Genomic DNA, 19,236 nt, shown 5'->3' with positions numbered 1-19,236 from the left:
TCACCCTCCTGCAATGGCTCATTTAAATATGCTTATCTGTATCTCGCCCAGCTAGGGCAAGATCCAGATCGCAACGCCTCACAGGTTTGGATGAATCTCATGAGACATTGTGAATCTCGCGAGGTTCAATCGTCACCAAATCAGGCGCAACGAGGCCGTTGAATCACGCCCATAAACTTCTTGTATCCATAAAGAAGAACCAACAAGCTTGAGAGAATACCCCTAGTCTGACCCACAATTCAGGAGCTGCAATTTTTACATGTCTTAAGATGCACCATAGTAGAATTTTGGATGTGAGTCATACCGATTTGTTTGATTGTATATGATTGAAATCAACATGTATGTGGCTAGTCTACCTATGTTTCCACTCCTCAATATTAGAGTAAATGAGGAGAGTGGACTATATTATAATAAAAGGAAGTTAGCAGCTTGGCTGTGAGTATTAGATCTACCGTGTAAATATCATGAGATACTCTGACATATATTTGCAGTTGGTGAGTTTCTAATTGCAAGAATATTCATCAAAGAAGCTCAAAATGAGAACAAAACCAGAAGTTAAGCATTTCGACCTGAGGAAGAAGTAAGACTAACTTTCAGTCCAAGAATCCTTCTAAATACCATCCATGATCTAATCTTGCATATCAATTAATGACCTGCTGAAGAATGATATTGGAAATCTGCCCATAAAATGTGTAAAAGAAAAATACGTAGCATGAAGCTTTGAAACCTAGAAATGAAAAGAAAATTGCCTTTCATTTAAATAGAATGCTATTATAAACTTGAGGAGGTGACTAATATTTTGTTACATTCAGGAAAAGCTGAAGAAGTTGATTGATGTGTACGAAATGTTAGGAGGTGAAGAGGAAGATATTGTTAATCCCTCAAATGAACTAATAAAAGAGGGGCAAATCCTTAAACTGGCTGCTCGCAACACTTCTTCACAGGAAAGGTATCTTTTTTTGGTGAGTACTCCTGTCATTAAGAAGGCACAAACTGGCCAACTTGGCGAAACGCAGTAAGAGCTATTGATCATATTATGACGTTGAAAATGGTTATCCTTTCCTTCCTTCACAGCCTGAGAGGTGCAAATTCTTGTTCAATTTATTTAGGTTTAGCTGATGTGAGGGAATGGAAGTTGGCATTACAGAAGCCACTAAGTCTTTAGAGGTATCTTTAGTCATATACTCAGCTGAAGGACTAAGGTCCAGCCCCTGAGAAGCGATGACTATGAGGGTACAATTCATGATTGCTGCTTTACTCGAGGGAGAAAGAGCACAAAATTGGGTTGGGCCCATTATTAACAATGATGACCAGATACTGCAGGGCCTGTAGGGAAGAGGCAGAGGGTGGGAGGTGTTTACCTCGAGCTTCTCCCACCATAACATTTTACCGTAGTGTTTTACCTTTGGCATGATTACTTACAGCTCAATATCTCAAACTATTTAAAATATATATTCTAATGCATAAAATAAAGATTTTGGCATCAATTTGTCCAAAGTGAAAGCACCAACATTAGAGAACTGCAACATCATTCTGCAGTCTCACCACAGAATAACAATGTCGAAAGTAGGTCGGAAGAGTTTAGAAACAAGCAGCTGACCCCCCTACACTTGTACCATTAAAATAAACCAATTTTTCCAAGGCAGATAACCCAACGTGCATCCTTTGATCATTCAACCTTGCTAGAATTTGTATCTGGTTTATAATGGTTTTCAAAGACTGTTAAATCAGTTCTTCATATCTGTTATCAACACTGAACGCATTCCACACACAAATGAAAATAAAAACTAAGCTCTGTTCAAAGTTGAATCTCGAAGCTTTTCTGTAAATCACTAGAGAATGGATTAGTAGGAGAAGGTTAGGCCCGTTGCTTTGATTTATATTCCATTTCATTCCACTGAGCCTCATATGCACTAATTTCTGGTTGAATTCATTTGATGCTGGATGTAAATTATTTGAAATGCAAAAGGTAACTCATTGTAGCACTGAAACAAAACGTTTTGGAAAGCTTTCACATTCATATTTCATAAACTGCCAGCGGTAGCAGGGTACCTATTACTAATGCCCCTCCCTCTACTGTCCTAATTTATGGGTCTACTTGCCCTACCTACCCACACCGGCCACATAAGAAAATGAGCAGGGCAGTTTTGACTTTATACTCTTCCGGGTTAAAAAATCTCCCATGCCAGGAACATGCAACAGAAATTCAGGCAACCGCTAAACATTATTTTGCAACTATTTAAATTAATGGTTGGAAAATCAAACATGATCTCTGGGATTTATGAAATCCATGCCCATGGAGGTGTTTAACCACTGGAAAAGCAGTCTTTCATTGACCTCAGTCATCTTTTCAATGTACAGTTTGTATTCAGTGTTATTTCACCTGCCACATGCCAACATCTGTAGATTCCCCAGTCTTCCTAATTACTGTTAGTAGTTGGTTAGCATCTAACTCTTATTCTCCATAACTTATCCCCATGAACCTTTATGATGCTCCCCCCCCCCCCCCCCCACCCCAGTAACTTGCAAATTTCTCTGAGACAATATTTTCCACGCATTCAATTTTCCACGCCCCCCGCATCATGTTTCGCGACAGCAGAAGCAACCCACCATTGGCCGGCGGCGGGATTTTCTTGGTCAACAGATTTCCACATTGTATCCCTGGGTTTCCCGGCAGGACTAGAAGATTCCGCCAGCGGGAATGGCCAGAAAATCAACTCTGTGCGGAGTCTTCACGTTCTCCCCGTGTCTGCGTGGGCTTCCTTCAGGTGCTCCGGTTTCCTTCCACAAGTCCCGAAAAACATGCTGTTAGGTGAATTGGACATTCTGAATAAGACTAGAAGATTCCGCCAGCGGGAATGGCCAGAAATTCCTGCCCATTGTGTACAAGTGTACAGCCCCATCGCAGGTGGGAGGGTTTTACTTAAAATGCTGGGAGCTGTTCAAAAGACTTCAGGACAGGAACATCCCGCTGGTGGGAGAGACTTTTCAGTGTCTACCTGCTGAGGTAACATTCAGTGTTTGAGCTTATAACTATCTGTGTCTGTGCAAAAACGGGCGGCATGGTAGCACAGTGGTTAGCACTGGTGCTTCACAACGCCAGGGTCCCAGGTTCGATTCCTGGCTTGGGTCACTGTCTGTGCAGAGTCTGCACGCTCTCCCCGTGTCTGCGTGTGCTCCGGTTTCCTTCCACAAGTCCCGAAAAACATGTTGTTCGGTGAATTGTACATTCTGAATTCTCCTTCAGTGTACCCGAACAGGCGCCGGAATGTGGCGATGAGGGGCTTTTCACAGTAACTTCATTGCAGTGTTATGTAAGCCAACTTGTGACAATAAAGATTTTTTTTTTAAATCATAAAACATAAAAGTGCTAGGTTCCATTAGATATGAAATGATCTTAACGAGCAGACAGAACATTATAACACATTGCTGACATTGTTGTATGTCCGACTGCGTGAATTCTGCCGTTTCAATGTCAGTGCTATTTAATGAGGCTTTCTTAAAGCAAAGATATAAAATTCCAGCTAAAACTGTTGATTATTAACCCAGTCCCAGGATACACATTATGTTGAAATGGATTAATAATTTGCCGACTTTATGATTTTTTTCATCCTCCCCCACAGTTAAACAATATGTTGCTGTACTGTGTTCCAAAATTCAGTTTGGTGTTTACACGTTATTCCGTTCGAACAAAGATTGGCATTGAAGGCATGAAGGTTTGTCAAATTCCTATTTAATAGTGAACTGCAGTTCAATTGTCTTTTCTGAGTCATATCATCTCAACATATTCTGTCTGTGCTATTGCATGTTACAGGTGATTGGGACCCATAACAAAGACTATCCAAACACATTCCAGGTCTCTGGAAAGGAGCGAACACTGGAGTTGCAGGCTAGGTAAGATGAAATCTGCTTTAGCAATTATTTTGCAGATGTAAAACCGTCCTCTATACATTGTTATATTGCAATGGATTTTAAATGAAAGAACAAACGAAAATGTTTGCATTCATATCAAGCATTTCACACACTCTCGACATCCCAAAGTATTTCCGAGCCAATGAACTTACGCACCGGAAGGTCACACAAACAGCAAATAAGGTAAATGATCTGATCATCCATTTGTGCTGTTGGTTTAGGAAAAGATACTCAAAATATTCCTTGCTCCTCTTTGAAAATAGTATTATGGGGCATTTTCCATTCACCTGAACAATGCCACAGTTTAGCACCTCCATTGTCTAGGACAATGGCCATACAGCATTGTTGAAGTGCCAGGCCAAGTAGAGAAGTGGAGCTTGAACCCATCAACGTTAAACTTGGAGGCAAGACTTTGTGTGCTCTTTTTATCATCACTCATTTCTAAAATCTTTCATCCAGTGCATCCCAGTTCAACTTCATAAACTAACTTTGGTCTATTGCATACAGCTCAGAACTTCTCCAAATTAGCCAGTCAATTGACGAAACCTGTTGGGGTTGCAAGAGGAACTTCATCTAAGCATAGTTAAGTTAGCTGGGAGCTTGCTGTCATTGAGTTTCTCCAAACTACACTACATGTGCCATTACAGATTATATTTACTATGTATATTGACATTTCCTCTCAAACATTCATGCAGCGCAAGGGATTTTATACAGGTTCCAGAGCTTCAATAGGAGGTTGTTAGACAGTGTTTTTCTTGAGCCATTAGGCAACTCGCCTCAGATTTAAAGCATCCCTCAGCATGCATTTCTGACTTCAGAATGTGCTGTCTGCGACACCCATTCATCAACAGCCCTTTGTACTAGCAGATCAAAGCGCACATTTCACTGAATTGATGGTCATCCAGCATCAGTTTGTTTATTCATTCAAGGGATGTGGCCATAGCTGTCCATCACTACTTGCCTCTGAGAAGTTGATGTTTATCTCTGAGTGCGGCCCTAAGAACAGCCTGTAAAGCACAGAGTCCTGTGTTATAGAGCTAATCAAGATGAACCTTGATAAAACCACAGTATCTCTTTCCAGTCGTGCTTTGCAAAGGTATACTCCGAAGGAAGTTGATGATATTCTCTTCCCCGCTGTAGCCACCTCAACAGCAAATGCAGTAGCACTAAGACCTCAGGCATGTAGGAAAGATCTGACTGGGAGGGCCTTTCCCACCACCATCCAAACTACAACTTGGTGCATGTTTGAAAGTTCTGGTGATGAGGCTGCTCAGGGAACCATCCAACAGGACCCACCATCTCCTCTTCCTGCAGGGTCATGAGAATGTTATGTGCTGACCACTGCCTAATGGACTTGTGGTTAAAGGTGTATTTCCACTCATCCTTTACCATGAATGACAGATGATAGAGTAATGTCCAACTGAGAAGACCATGACAATGTGGTCATCCTTTGCAACAACGAGAACAGAGAGAAACTCAGAACATTGTGACACTTGGTGTTTGTGTACCGGGGGCCTATGTACAACTTGATGCCGTCAGTGACTGTGGCGATGACCATGGTCATGAACCTTTGTGCATCTGGATTCTTTCCACCTGGCGCTGGAAATATTAGCAACATCTCACAGTTTGCCATCTACTAATGTGTGAAGGAAGACGTTAATTCTCTCTGTTCAAAGAGATCGGACTACATTTCATTTTCTCCTGCCAGAGAGCAACAGGCAAGCATGTGGTTTAAAGACATTGCGGAATACTCCCTGGCGGCGGGTTGTATTGACTATATGCAAGTCGTTTTGTGGGCACCACATGTCAATTGAGATGTAACATAACCAAAGGGATTCTACTGCCATGCATATGGCACACAACCATATGCAATTAATCATGCTGATCAATGTCTGTTAGCCTGTCAGCAGTCATGGTACCTTCTGTTCGCAGTAGTTCACCTTTCCATCTGCATTTGTGCCACCAGAACAAGACAACAGGAGTCTACTAGGCAACAAGTGCTACTTGATGATCACATATCTGATGATTTGAGTACTCCACCCATGTCCACAGGGACAGCATGCATACAATGAAAGCCACCCTGCCACATGAAATATAATGGAGCAGACGATTGGCATGTTGAAACAGTGATTCTGCTACCTGGACCACTCTGGAGGAGCCCTTCATTACTCTGCAGAGTGAATGTCAAGATGTGCAGTGGTCTGCTACGTGCTGTGGAACCTCATAATGGGACAGCCCTTGCCACCAACTTTGAACAGGAGGAGAAACAACGGCGGAGCAACCTAGATAACCCCTCTGAGCTTGCATGGCAGAAGTTTGAGCTTTCACTGCAACACAAACATTGGATGCCTTCTACTTGTGCTGTAATAGAAACTTAGACTTCAGCAATCATGCGCTGTATCATGGCTGAGTGCACATGTGTGCTAATGAAGTTGGATAATGGGAAGGAAGGGCCCAAGTTCTGCAAAAGACGTGCACATTTGGTGTTAGACTCCTCCATGCTCCTTGACGTTGACCAGAAAGCCTATGTTCAGGCACATGGTGGAGCAGTGGGTAGCACTGCTGCCTCATGGCGCTGAGGACCTGGCCCTGATCCCGGCCCTGGGCCACTGTCCGTTTGGAGTTTGCACATTTTGCCCGTGTCTGCGTGGGTCTCACCCCAGAACCCAAAAAGATATGCCATGTTATTCTTGACCCTTGGAAAAAAAAAAAGAAACCTTGTACAATGTGTTAAGCATACCATTATGCAAACCCATTAACACCTTCTGCAAGACCTCTCTGTCAGAACCTGTATGCGATCTCGCCCTCTTTGGAGGTGGCACCAATGTGACCCTTCCTGGGTGCGTAGGCCCCTCATTTCTGTTGACTCTACAGACGTGTATCCCACCTAGTTATCCCCAAATGCATTCAGTGTTGGAACCTGGATTGTTGTTTGCAAGTAAGAAATCAAGAGATGGTATCTTCTATCATTGCCCGGTCCGGTTGACAATTCTGAGGTATGTGAAAGGAGAAAGGCACAAGGGCATGAAAGGATAAGAGGTTTGTGCCTACACCATCTGCAGCATGTAAAGAGAAAGGATTGTGGGATATAAGAAGTAGAATTTGAGGATAACATCATATTCTACAATTCCTGCTCCATCAATTAAGGCCCATGGCCTCAATAATGGCCACTCTCAGAATGGTGGGTACTATATTCCCCCATAGAGGAGGTGAAGGCATACAGCCATGCCTGCCCCTATGCTTGCTGTCTCTGGTTGTATGCCACTTTGTCCTGCAGGAAAGAGAGAAATGTGCCAATGAGTGTGGTGCATTGTGTTTGGGTAACATGGCTACCTTGGATGAATAGCTGGAAGTGTGTGCACCACCACCCCATTCCTGTTTTCAGGGCTATCGAGTTTCATGGCCATAGTTTGTTGTCATGCACTTGGAAATACTTCAAAAAGTACTTCAAATAATGATTCCCTTCTCCCTGCGAAGGCTTTCTGGCAGGATTTGCAGAGACTTCGAAAACAAGTTGATTTCTACCATACAATAATCTCCAGCTCCACCTGTAGGATATGAGGCATGCACTTGCTCAACAGCAAGGTTAGGACTGACTGCAGGTGATAATCGTGATAATGAGCAGGTGGTACAAATTTGTCCTGCCATTTTCATCAGAAGCAACAGATGTGGATTGAAGTGTCGCTCTCAACATTTGTTCAACTAAGTGTAAAACAGTAACTCTGAAAGTGCAGAGCTGGAATGATTATTTCCTTCTCTGACACATACACAGGCCGGGATTTTCCTCTCCTGTTTTCATTGGGCAGGTTCGGTGATAGGAATGTAAATTCTCTCTATGTCCAAATCACGTTTCCCGCCGATGTAAACGTGTGACACAGTTGTCCCATCTCCCCACCAGTGAGGTAGCGGGTTAAACATTTCCATACATATGCATATAAAATTATCAGGCCTCCATGACTGAATCATTCCCCCAAAGATACTGAATGTGTGTTTGTGTGTGTGATGTTTTAAAAATGTATTTATTAAGTATATGTGCACACACATGTGCAGAAAATAAAAAATATGAGACTTTCAAAGTTAATTTTAAACATTCACCAAAAGATTTAAAGGGAAGAATAATTTTTGACAGAGAAAAATAGTCTTTATGACATGGGATGAAGAATGTGTGTTACGTTTGTAATGTTAGTCTCTTGTAGTGCTTAAATTAAAATGCGAAATAAAATATCTTCCAAGTCCATTGCCGAGTGCAATGAATACAGGTGACAACAAAAGTCAGAATGTACTTGATTCATTATGTTTGAAACCTCACACAAATGTAAATTGTGTGTTTGGTAGACACTTGAAAGCATTGTACAAAGTTAATGACTATTTGTTGGTAAGTCTGAGGACAGATTTCTGTCAACTTTGTGAGCATAATAATAAAAATGTTAAAGGGGAATATATTTAGATTTTGTCATTTTATTGCATAGTGGGAAGCTTTACCCATCAGTGAGCACTCTGGCGTAGTTCTGATTCTGTTGTTTTATTCCAGCTCTGACCAGGACAAAGAGGAATGGATAAAGGTAAGAACTATACACATTGCAACTTGACATTTTGATGGCGATCTGAATCGGGGATGAAATAAGTACTCAAATGTTACCTGCAGTGATTATTTCCTTGTAAGCAAGATAGTCTTCATTTTATTCAATAAAAATGCGACTTTGGAATTATGGGGCTGGATTCTCCACTTTGTAACTTTTGGTATTACACAATGGTATTTGTAATTAGTTTGTGATCTCTGTAAGTCCTTAGATTGCAAGGCCTAGAAATTTGGAAAAAACTAGTCTTGCAGTGAAGGCCTCAATCAGTACACGTTGGTTATTTAGCCTCCAGTACCAACTGCTTGGTACAACCCCGTATGTCAAATTAACCTACTGAATCAATGGGAAGCTACATTTTTGGTTAGTTAATATACATGGCTTGTTCTGCATTTTACTGTGCTGTGTTTTTTTAGAGTAAATTTTGTTCTTCGTATAGGCTCTAAAGGACACAATACAAGATTTCAATCAGAAGAATGAAACATTCAGATCTGCAATAGCCAAGGAAGGAGAGGACCAGAGTTCAGAGGTTTCGGTAAATTCCGCTACATTCAGTATTTCACTGAGCATATCATTTCAATTTTTAATGCAGAATTATATAAGATACACAACGAAGAACACATTTAGCAAAACTTTTATCTGTGGTGTTTTTCCCTTGGTTTCCATGGGCGGGATTCTCCGACCCCCCGCCGAGTCAGAGAACCCCCCAGGGGGAGGGGGGGGGGGGGGCGTGAATCCGGCTCCGACGGCAGCTGCCGTATTCTCCGGCGCCGGTTTTCGGGTGGGGGCGGGGATCAAACCGTGCCAGTCGGGGGCCGTTGGCAGTGCCCCCCCCCCCCCCCCCGGCAATTCTCCGGGCTCCGATGGGCCGAGCGGCCGTCGGTTTCTGGCCAGACCCACCGGCTTGAAATGGACATGGTCCATCACGGCGGGACCTGGCTTGTCGGCTGTCTAGGGGGGATCCAGCCCTGGAGGGGAGGGGGCCACGGTGGCCTGGCCCGCGATGGGGGCCCACTGATCTGGGGAGAATCCCGCCCCTGATCACTGCGAAGCTTCAGATTTTTTGCACAAGTATTGCATCTCAATTCTCATTTTCTACTTTTAATGAGTACTCATATTTTGAGTAGAGACACCTGTTGCTTCTGTACAATAAGAATTTAATGCTGAAATGAGAATAATGCGGTGGGGTAGGATTTACACGTACGCTGAGAGATCACAGTGAAATTTATCCAGACATTCCTGCCCTTTAAACTGAAATTAAACTGAGATGAATGTGACTCATGCCATGGATAAACTTTGCAGCACAAGAAGGGATCATTATCTTTTAAGGAGAACAGCATATCATCCCTCTTGAAAGATAATTTCCTCGATCTAATATCTGTTTCCTGCTGTTTTGTTTGCCACATACTTTACTCAAATCTGTGTCTCCAATCCAAGGGGTTAACAAGTGACCCTCAAAACCACTTTTATATCCATCTGGCCTAACATTTGACATTGACTTGAGTGCTCCATTTTTACTATTTCAGTGGAAAACGGACGCCCCAACACGCACTGCTTTAGGAGTTGGAAATATGGGGTGGGATTTACCAAGCAAGCCACCATTGGCCAGCGGTGGGATCTTCACTGTCGACGAGGTTTCCTATTAAATGCACCCCTTGTTGACTGGCGGGGGTGCACCATCGACAGGACCGAAAGATCCCGCCAGCGTGAATGGTCGGAAAGTTCCAGCCATGAAATTTAATTTAAATCCAAGCCCCATTCACTCAGCTACACTATCGATAAATCAGGCTTTATATTAAAAATGATTGAAACAGCGTTTTTATGTCTTTACTGAATCTCAAGACACATCTGCTGTTTGGGAGGGGGGGGAGACAGAAATGCTGATTAACCAATTTGGTTTGTAAACAAATGTTCATGCACTATCTGACTGGCACCACCACATCGCCTTCAAGTGACCCTTTTCTGCTTTCTCTACCAATCCAAAGTCTGCAGAACTGGGAAGGAGGGCACCAAGATGGATTCGTGACAATGAAGTTACTTTATGTATGAAATGTAAGGAGCCCTTCAATGCACTGACCAGGCGGAGACATCATTGCCGTGCTTGTGGATACGTAAGTGGAATGAATGTGTGATTCAAAGTGTTTTTAACTATTGGATCTATCAATACCCACAGTAAGTTGGAAAATGCACTGTTTCTATCAGGAGAGAATTCTTTGTCATTCAACCATCCTTCACCCCAACATTCAAGCTGATCCACTCTTAATTTGCATTCATTTATCTTTGGCTCAACATCATATCGGTCAAAAGATCATTCCGACGGGATGCCCCATGTTCCACCCCTTTGGGCTAACATACAAAGTAGAGGTAGACCATATGGCCCCTCAAGCTTGTTCTGCTGTTCAGTAAGACCAAGGCTGAGCTTGTACATCAATTCCACTTTCCTGACCAGTGCCCTTATTATTGGGTTTTTGGACAGTAAGTGAATCATCAATCTCAGCCTTGATAACTGAGCACCCACCACCTTCTGGAGCAGAGAATTCTAAAGGTTAACAACCCTTTGAAGACATTTCTCATCTCTGTCCGAAATGGCCTTATCCTGAGACTCTGAACCCTAGTTCCAGACTATAGCCAGTGATAATGCCTCTCAGCATCTAACTTCTCAAGTCATCTCAGAATATATGGGTGGAAAATTGGTCTTAGAACCCCCTGGAGCAGACACTACAGAAGCTGGAGATCCTCCAAGTTGGAAATGCAGCACCTCCAACAACTTCAGGCCTGGCCCATAGGGCGGCCCATTCTGGGAAGAACATTCGTGCTGGTGTGCAGTGCCTGCACCTAAACCCTTATAATGTTCAGGTCATGTCACCACACAATTGATTTGTATACTTTACAAAGTTTGACAACACAGGCCCTGAACATATTTGCTTGTCACTCACTAAGGAACATTCGTAGAGTAGCTGTACGAGGGAGAGGGATCCAAAATTAACATTACTTAAAGTTTTGGGCACATAACTTGCAAAGAAGTTTACTTAGGCTTGCTCATGCTGTTGCAAAATTTCTGGAAGTATTCTGGGACATTTTTAGAGATCCTGTGAGGAGTTTTAGGATTTGGCAGAGAATGTTGCTGCACCTTCACAAGGAGGTGAGAGGATTTGGTGGCCTGTTTACACACAGGCTGCAACAGGTATGGGGCTGTATCTCTGGGGTCTGTAACATGACAGGCAGAGGCTGCTGCGAGGGGAAGCTTTAAACAATTTCCGTCACGATTTTAGAGCAAGACTCCTTTAGGCCTCTTGACAATGACAGGAGTTGTCTGGCAGACCAATGCACCCAGCATCTCGTTGTGCATGCCTATCACCACTCTTCCCCTGTGCTGTCCCATCAAAGCCCTCATCTTTGAGGTATAAGAGGTATAAGGCAGGTGCATAACATCATCTCAATGTCCTCAGTAATGATGGGACGCAAGTACTATGTTGCAGTCAGTCCCATGATATCTCTGTAGGGCTCAGTAGTGTAGATATTCTCTATCAATTCAGCTCTGCTCCTGGTGGCTAGGAGTCAACTTAACCTCTAAGAGAGAGGGCGAAACATCAGTGATTGAGTTAAATTGTATTTGGATGATGTGCTTACAGCAGCAGAATAACTGGGGGAGGTTGGAAGTAATTTGGTGTGTAGCTGGCATCATTAGGCTATGTATGATGTTGAGGTGAAGTATCCGGATGTTAAATGTAAATCCTGTTGCTGGGTGGTACATTGGTGGCAGAGTGGTGAAGATGCATTCACTGACAACGATTACCGACATGATGTTAATAAACATCTTCCTGCGCTGCTGCCAGCTTCTTCAGGCTGGGGCTCCCTGGCCAATGTTGTGTTGGCTACAGTTTGGCATGTCTAACAAAGTCTTCACAGTCATATGTAAGTTACCTGTGAATCTTAATTGAGTCTTAGTACTATTTACTATATACAGTATAGGGGACAAGCTAGGAGCTGGTACACATGGCTCTGCCCAACATTCGACTGACCCTGAGTGCTGGTCATGTCTCTCTCACATCACTGCGTGGGTAGTGCAGTACAGTATGTGGGCCATCGCAATATGTGGACATTTACATTTCAACAATGGAATCCTCGATCCCATTTGTTTCACAATTTTACCCAAATTTTCGAGTACTACATTTATAGTTGGTTTCGCCCTCATGAATCTTTCCATTCAGCTCAGCTACTATAGTCTTTGTTTCAGAATTATCTGTGGAACTCTGGCAACTTTGCCTAGGCATTCAGCTCTATTTGGAATCTTTCCTCCATGGTCACTGACTGTTCCTTCAGCTCTTTCAATTCATTCATTAGATAATCAACCTATTTAGTAGAATTTTGCTTCTCTGTTTTCAAAGTAAACATAGTAAATGTCTCCATGTTTGCTGGCTCACTGTCCAATATTCGACTGATTCTATGTGCAGGGTGGTACTGTATCCAGTCCCACATTAACCCTTACAGTACAGCCACCTGCTCCCATTCCCTTCAGAGATCTTCATGCCCCCCCCTCCCCGGTAGAAACAAGAGGACCTCCTCCTGCCAACCTCCATAACTAAGGCCATCAACACTATCTCAGTAAATCTAGGAGCCCATTTCCCCCAAACTGTGCTCTATTTATGAAACTCCTACAAGCAGGCAACAGCAACTGAGTATTAGGGTGGCATGGTGGCACACTGGTTAGCACTAGTGCCTCACAGCGCCAGGGACCCGAGTTCAATTCCAACCTTGGGTGATTGTGTGGAATTTGCACATTCTCCCCGTGTCTGCATGGGCTTCCTCCGGGTGCTCTGGTTTCCTTCCACGGTCCAAAATGTGCAGATTAAGTGAATTGGCCATGCTAAAATTGCCCCTTCGTATCCAAAGGTTAGCTGGGGTTCTGGGGATAGGACGGAGAGTGGCCTAGGTAGAGTGCTGTTTCATCGGTGCAGACTCAATGGGCCGAATGTTCCTCCTCCTGCACTGTAGGAAGATGAGGGCTTGCTAAGTGGTTCCTTGCTGAGAGTTCAGGCAGTTAACAGTGCCACAGTTGGACCTTTCAAATGCTACGATCAAGGAGGCAGCATCAAATTTTCATGCTGCCTGCCTCAAAGGCAACAAGCACAGGTAGGGCACAGAAGAAAATGCCCCCCCCCCCCACCCCCCCAACTACCCCCACTACCACAACTACCTCCACTACCACCATGCGCTCTTCTGAACTCCATAGAATATAGACCCATTCAACCCCCTCAGACAGCCCTCCCACCCGAGAAATCAGTCTGATGATCCCCTGCTCCTCACCCTATGGAAAGAGATTGAGACAATAGTTACGCAGAAGTGGAGAAAAAAGCATCCAATGCAGCTTTCTTAAAAGAGATGTGCGCTCAACATCGATCAGAATATTGGACGGATAATGCCAGTAGAAGCTGAGGAAACAGGATGGAAGCAAATGGACAATCAGCTTGTGGCCAGTGACAACCAAGAGATACGTTTAAAAAAAATATGAAACATGAAAATGATACATTTACTGTTTAAAAGATTGTACTTTATTTCGTCATCTATAAGTTGCTACTGCTGCTATTTTTGTTGCTATTTACCTGCTATGATTTATCTTCATCAAGCTGGCTGATGAACAGTAGGCTACGTAAATAATGTCATTTTCAGCTGCCTGTGACCCATGAGAAATCTGTTTAAATGTGTCTTTTCTTTTTCTAGGTTGTCTGCTGGAAGTGTTCTGATTACAAAGCAAGCTTAGCATATGACGCCAACAAGCTCAGCAAAGTGTGCAAAGACTGTTATACCATAATAACAGGAAAAACTGACAGTGAGGAGAAGGAGGATAAAAAAAAGAAAGGAATTCTTGAGGTAGGAGCTGTAATCTTTTTGAAATGTGGCAGGAGATGTGCGTGCAGCTAGGTTCCTGCTATTAAAAAAAAATCAATTATACGAGATCATCTACATTGTTAAACAAATCAGACCTGTAGATATTGGCTGGACTAGGGGCAGCGGTGGGGGTGGGGGGGGGGGGGCTATTCTGTAGGGTAGGAACTCACTTTGGATACCTGGGGGTGTAGGTTGCTTGAGATTGGGGGGGAGGGAGGGGGGGGGTCCATAGGTACAACATTTCTAGTTTGGTGGCAAGGATGAAAGCTGATCTGGCAAGGTGGGATGGTCTCCCTCTGTCACTGTTGGGTCAAGCGCAGGCGGTTAAATTGAATGTGCTGCCGCAATTCCTGTTTATTTTTCAATGCCTGCCGATTTTCCTGCCAAAGGCATTTTTTAGAGAGTTTGAAGGGATGATTACCTCATTCGTATGGGGAGGGAAGGTGGCCAGAATTAAAAAGGTGCTCCTGCAGAGAGGAAGGCAGCAAATGTGGAGAAGGTAGGGAGCTGGGTCAGAGAGGCTGATTCCCAATGGGTCAGGATGGAGGAGAGTTTGGGTAGGGGGTCGGGATTGAAGGCGGTAGCGACAGCGCCGCTCCCGACGGCCCCAGGGAGATACTCAGGGAGTCCGGTAGTAATAGCATTGTTGAGAATTTGGAGGCAGTTTCGACAGCACTTCGGGTTGGGGGCAGGGTCAAGGGAAATGCCGATTCGGGGAACCATAGATTTGAGCCAGGGAAGTGGGATGGAAATTTTCGGAGATGGGAGGAGAAAGGAATTAGAGCACTAAAAGATTTGTTTCTTGGGGGTCGTTTTGCGGGATTGAAGGAGCTGGGAGCAAAGTAAGGGCTGGAGCAGGGAGAAATATTTAGATATCTGCAAGTTCGAGACTTTACCAGAAAGGAGATGCAGAGCTTCCCAGTAGAGCCAGATTCCACATTGCTGGAGGGGGTGCTGACGACAGGGACTGGAGAAGGCAGTAGTATCGGCGGTTTACGGGGCTATTTTGGAGGAGGAGAAGACGCCTCTAGAAGGGATCAAGGCAAAGTGGGAGGAAGAGTTGGGAGAGAGTATGGAGGAGGGTTTCCGGTGTGAGGTGCTCCGGAGGGTGAACACCTCCACCTCGTGTGCGAGGTTGGGGCTGATACAGCTGTAGGTGGTATATAGAGCGTGCCTCACAAGGGCGAGGATGAGCCGGCTCTTTGAGGTGTAGAAGATGTGTGTGAACATTGCGGGGGGGCCCAGCAAACCATGTTCATATGTTTTGGTCCTGTCCAAAGCTGGAGGATTACTGGAAGGTGGATTTTAGGGTAATCTCTGAAGTGGTGCACGTGAATCTGGACCCGGGACCTTGGGAGGCCATATTCGGGGTGTCGGCTCAGCCGGGGTTGGAAACGAGTGCGGAGGCAGATGTTGTAGCCTTCGCCTCGTTGATCGCCCAAAGGCGGATCCTGTTAGAGTGGATTTCAACCTCTCCACCCTGTGCCCTGCCGTGGCGGGGGGGCACCTGCTGGAATTCTTGACGCTTGAAAAGGTCAAACTTGAACTGAGGGGAAGGATGGAAGGGTTCCACAATTCATGGGCATTATTCATTATGCACTTTCGAGAATTAGATCTCATCGAACATTAGTTGGGGGGTGGGTGGGTGGGTTGGGGGGAGGGGAACTGTATGTGTTAATGGTGACTATGGGTGATTCCTTTTTGTCATTTGTTTATGTTAACATGTGGGCTAATGTTTGGGGATTCGGTGGGAGGATGGGATCGTTGTTATTGATACGAGGATTGACATATTTGTTGCTGATTAATGTTTATTTTTGGGTGTAAATTTGGGAGAAAATGTGAAAAAAGAGGAGAATAAAAAATACTTAAAAAAAAAAGATATTGGGTGGAAATCTCCAGTCGTTGGGACTCTCTTTTGCTGACGGCAGCACACCCGCACCCACAGGTTTCCCGGCGGAGTGAGGTGGCTTCAATAGCAAATCCCATTGACAAGCAGCAGGAGTAGAGAATCCTGCCGCTAGCAAACGGCATGTCGCCAAGGAACAGGCGGCCCATTACCTCTTTTAATGTTTGAGTACACAAGATAAAGATTAGCTTCACCACGAGTGTTGTCATCAAAGGTTTTCTTTGAGTCATTCATGAGATATGGGCACTGCTGACAAGTCAGCATTTATTGTCATTGAAAAGGTGGTGAACTGCCTTCTTGACTACAACTAGCCTGCTATGCACCTCAGTGGGCAGTTAAGGGTCAACCACATTGCTATGGGTCTGGCGTCACATATAGGCCAGACCAGGTAAGGTTGGTAGATATCCTTTTCTGAAGGACATTAGAGAACCAGATTGTTTTCTTTAAATGGAAATCTGCTGGTTTGCTGGTCACCATTATTGATAGCATCTTTTCATTTCAGGTTTATTTAATTAATTGATTTTAAATTCTCCAGCTACTCGGGTGAGACGAGATTTGAAATTGTATCTCCGAATCATTAATTCAGGCCTTTGGATTGCGAATGCAGTAGCATAATCATTTTGTTACATTACAGGAGCGACCAGTGCTTTTGTGACCATTTATTAATGATAAGTGCACCTTGGTTTGTGGATCGAGTGAATTAAATTTGCTTCTTTTTCAAATTTGTCCGTCCTTCTGTTTTTCAGATTGAGGCGTCTGAGGTCTCAGAAAATTGCATCATCTGTGACTTCCTTCACTATCTGGAGAAACCGGCCAAGCCCTGGCAGAAAGTGTGGTGTGTGGTGCCCAAGAATGAGGGATTGGTTCTTTATATGTATGGGGCACCTCAGGTACAAACTTTGAACCTTAAGAAATAATGTTATGAACTGTTCTAGACTGCAGATTTGAACCTGTGCTGTCTAGATATCATAGAATTTACAGTGCAGAAGGAGGCTATTCGGCCCATCGAGTCTGCGCCGGCTCTTGGAAAGAGCACCCTACCCAAGGTCAACACCTCCATCCCATCCCCATAACCCAGTAACCCCACCCAACACTAAGGGCAATTTTGGACACTAAGGGCAATTTATCATGGCCAATCCACCTAACCTGCACATCTTTGGACTGTGGGAGGAAACCGGAGCACCCGGAGGAAACCCACGCACACACGGGGAGGATGCGCAGACTCCGCACAGACAGTGACACAAGCCGGAATCGAACCTGGGACCCTGGAGCTGTGAAGCCATTGTGCTATCCACAATGCTACCGTGCTGCCCATTAAAAGAGATAATGGTCTACTATGGTGAATTCCAGATCATCTCCACATGAACAGAGAGGTAACTTGTGTTACGATCCCTGTTGATGTTATAACTGGACGGAAAGATCCCAGCATGGGACTCTGACTCAAAAGACCGTGGGCCTGGATTCTCCGCAGCCCCTCGCCGAAATCGCGGATGTCACGGGGGTGCAGAATCCACTTTCACGCAGTAATCGGGCACGACGGCGGTTCGCGATTCTCCGGGACCCGAAATAGGCATGACTGCGGAGTATGCCGTGCCACCGGGGGGCCATTGGCAGAGGCTCGCCCAGCAATCCTCTGCTCCCAATTGGTCGAGTTTCCGATGGTGTGGAACTGACCACCTATTACTGGTCGGGATGCTGGCGTGGCAGCTCGGGATTCAGTCCGCGGCCACCCTGGTCAGAGGAGGGGGGATCGGAGGCCAGGGGGACACTGATTGGCACTTATCGGTGATTGGATCTGCAGGGTTAGATGCTCAGGCGCACGGCCGATCGGTCTCATTTTTCTGTCTACCTCCGCGGTCCGAGTCCGCCATGGAGCTCGGCGCGGCCGCTGGAGGCCGTCACCATGTGCATGCTCGGACTCCGAACCGGATGTGCGGGGGCCCGTATCCACAGCTAAAGCTGAAAGATTTACACTGGGTCCCTGCTAGCCCCCTGCAGGGCTGAGAATTAGGTCAACTTTTTACAGGAATCTCTGGAGTAAAACCCCACCGTTTTTCTGCCGGCGTGGGAACATAGTCTCATTTTGAGAAGATCCAGCCCTGTAACTTAAAAAAAAATTAAACCTGGAGGAACAAAGTCACAGAATAGCAAATTAGTTCTGACAAGAAGAAAAAGATACTTATTAAACTTGGAAAAGAAAAGGATTATAATGTAATACTCCTTTACTCCCCACCTAGCTTAACAAGTACACACAGGTTTTAAGATTGACATGGATGACAAAGTATATTTAAAGCTGCAATGGTCTTATTAACAGAGTCCCATTTGTGGTCATATACATACTACACTCTGAAACCTGAAGTGAAGGTCTGTGGGTGTCTCCTCCGAATTCTCCCAGATGATTGGCATACAAGAGATTTCAAACTCCATTCTCAAAACATGCTTTAAAACCTTCTCTCATAATCATGCTTTCCATTAGCGGTTTGCATTCCAAAATTCGGTCCACGTTTTTCAAAAGACTCTTGTGAACAGAGCTTCCACGCCGTTTTTACCAGCAAACCCAGTCCAGGATTTTATATTAATCCTTCAGGATTCCTTTGTCTCGACCAACTTCCACTGTTACACAAACTCTGATATTCAGCCAATACTGTCTTTCTGGACTTCCGGTGGCGGCTATGGACTGAGCAGTCGCACGCCTGGCAGCTCCGGCTCGAAGGTGTTAGTTTGGGCACTTTATACCCTCTAGTGAGGTAGCTTTGACAGGAAAGTGGTGCAGAAGGTGTAGAGGGAGAGGTTCTCCCCAAGATTGGCATGTCCACTGGTGACTAGACCCAGCAAAAAAGTTAAAGGCCTGGCCAAGAAATTGGAGGGGATCTGTGGCGCAGCAAGAGGGGGACGGGTCATCTCCAGTGGGAAAGGCCCAGATGGAACAGTTGTTCGTCTTCATCAAAGACA

General features: G+C 44.7%; 1 protein-coding gene across 14 annotated transcripts in view; it reads left to right on the top strand.

Moving 5' to 3' along the window:
* fgd4a (FYVE, RhoGEF and PH domain containing 4a) overlaps window positions 1-19,236 on the top strand; it is a 340,499-nt gene that overhangs the window by 302,501 nt on the left and 18,762 nt on the right. For all 14 annotated transcript variants that reach the window (XM_038779936.1, XM_038779947.1, XM_038779939.1 and 11 more), the window contains 8 exons: window positions 813-962; window positions 3,624-3,716; window positions 3,815-3,894; window positions 8,444-8,474; window positions 8,929-9,024; window positions 10,475-10,600; window positions 14,211-14,360; window positions 17,031-17,174. In XM_038779936.1, the coding sequence (XP_038635864.1) occupies window positions 813-962; window positions 3,624-3,716; window positions 3,815-3,894; window positions 8,444-8,474; window positions 8,929-9,024; window positions 10,475-10,600; window positions 14,211-14,360; window positions 17,031-17,174 (870 nt within the window). The remainder of the gene's footprint in view (window positions 1-812; window positions 963-3,623; window positions 3,717-3,814; window positions 3,895-8,443; window positions 8,475-8,928; window positions 9,025-10,474; window positions 10,601-14,210; window positions 14,361-17,030; window positions 17,175-19,236) is intronic.

Source organism: Scyliorhinus canicula, chromosome 20, assembly GCF_902713615.1.
Source record: "Scyliorhinus canicula chromosome 20, sScyCan1.1, whole genome shotgun sequence".
Lineage (NCBI taxonomy): Eukaryota > Metazoa > Chordata > Chondrichthyes > Carcharhiniformes > Scyliorhinidae > Scyliorhinus > Scyliorhinus canicula.
The sequence above is the reverse complement of the archived record's forward strand: the minus strand, read 5'-3'. Positions and strand labels throughout refer to the sequence as shown.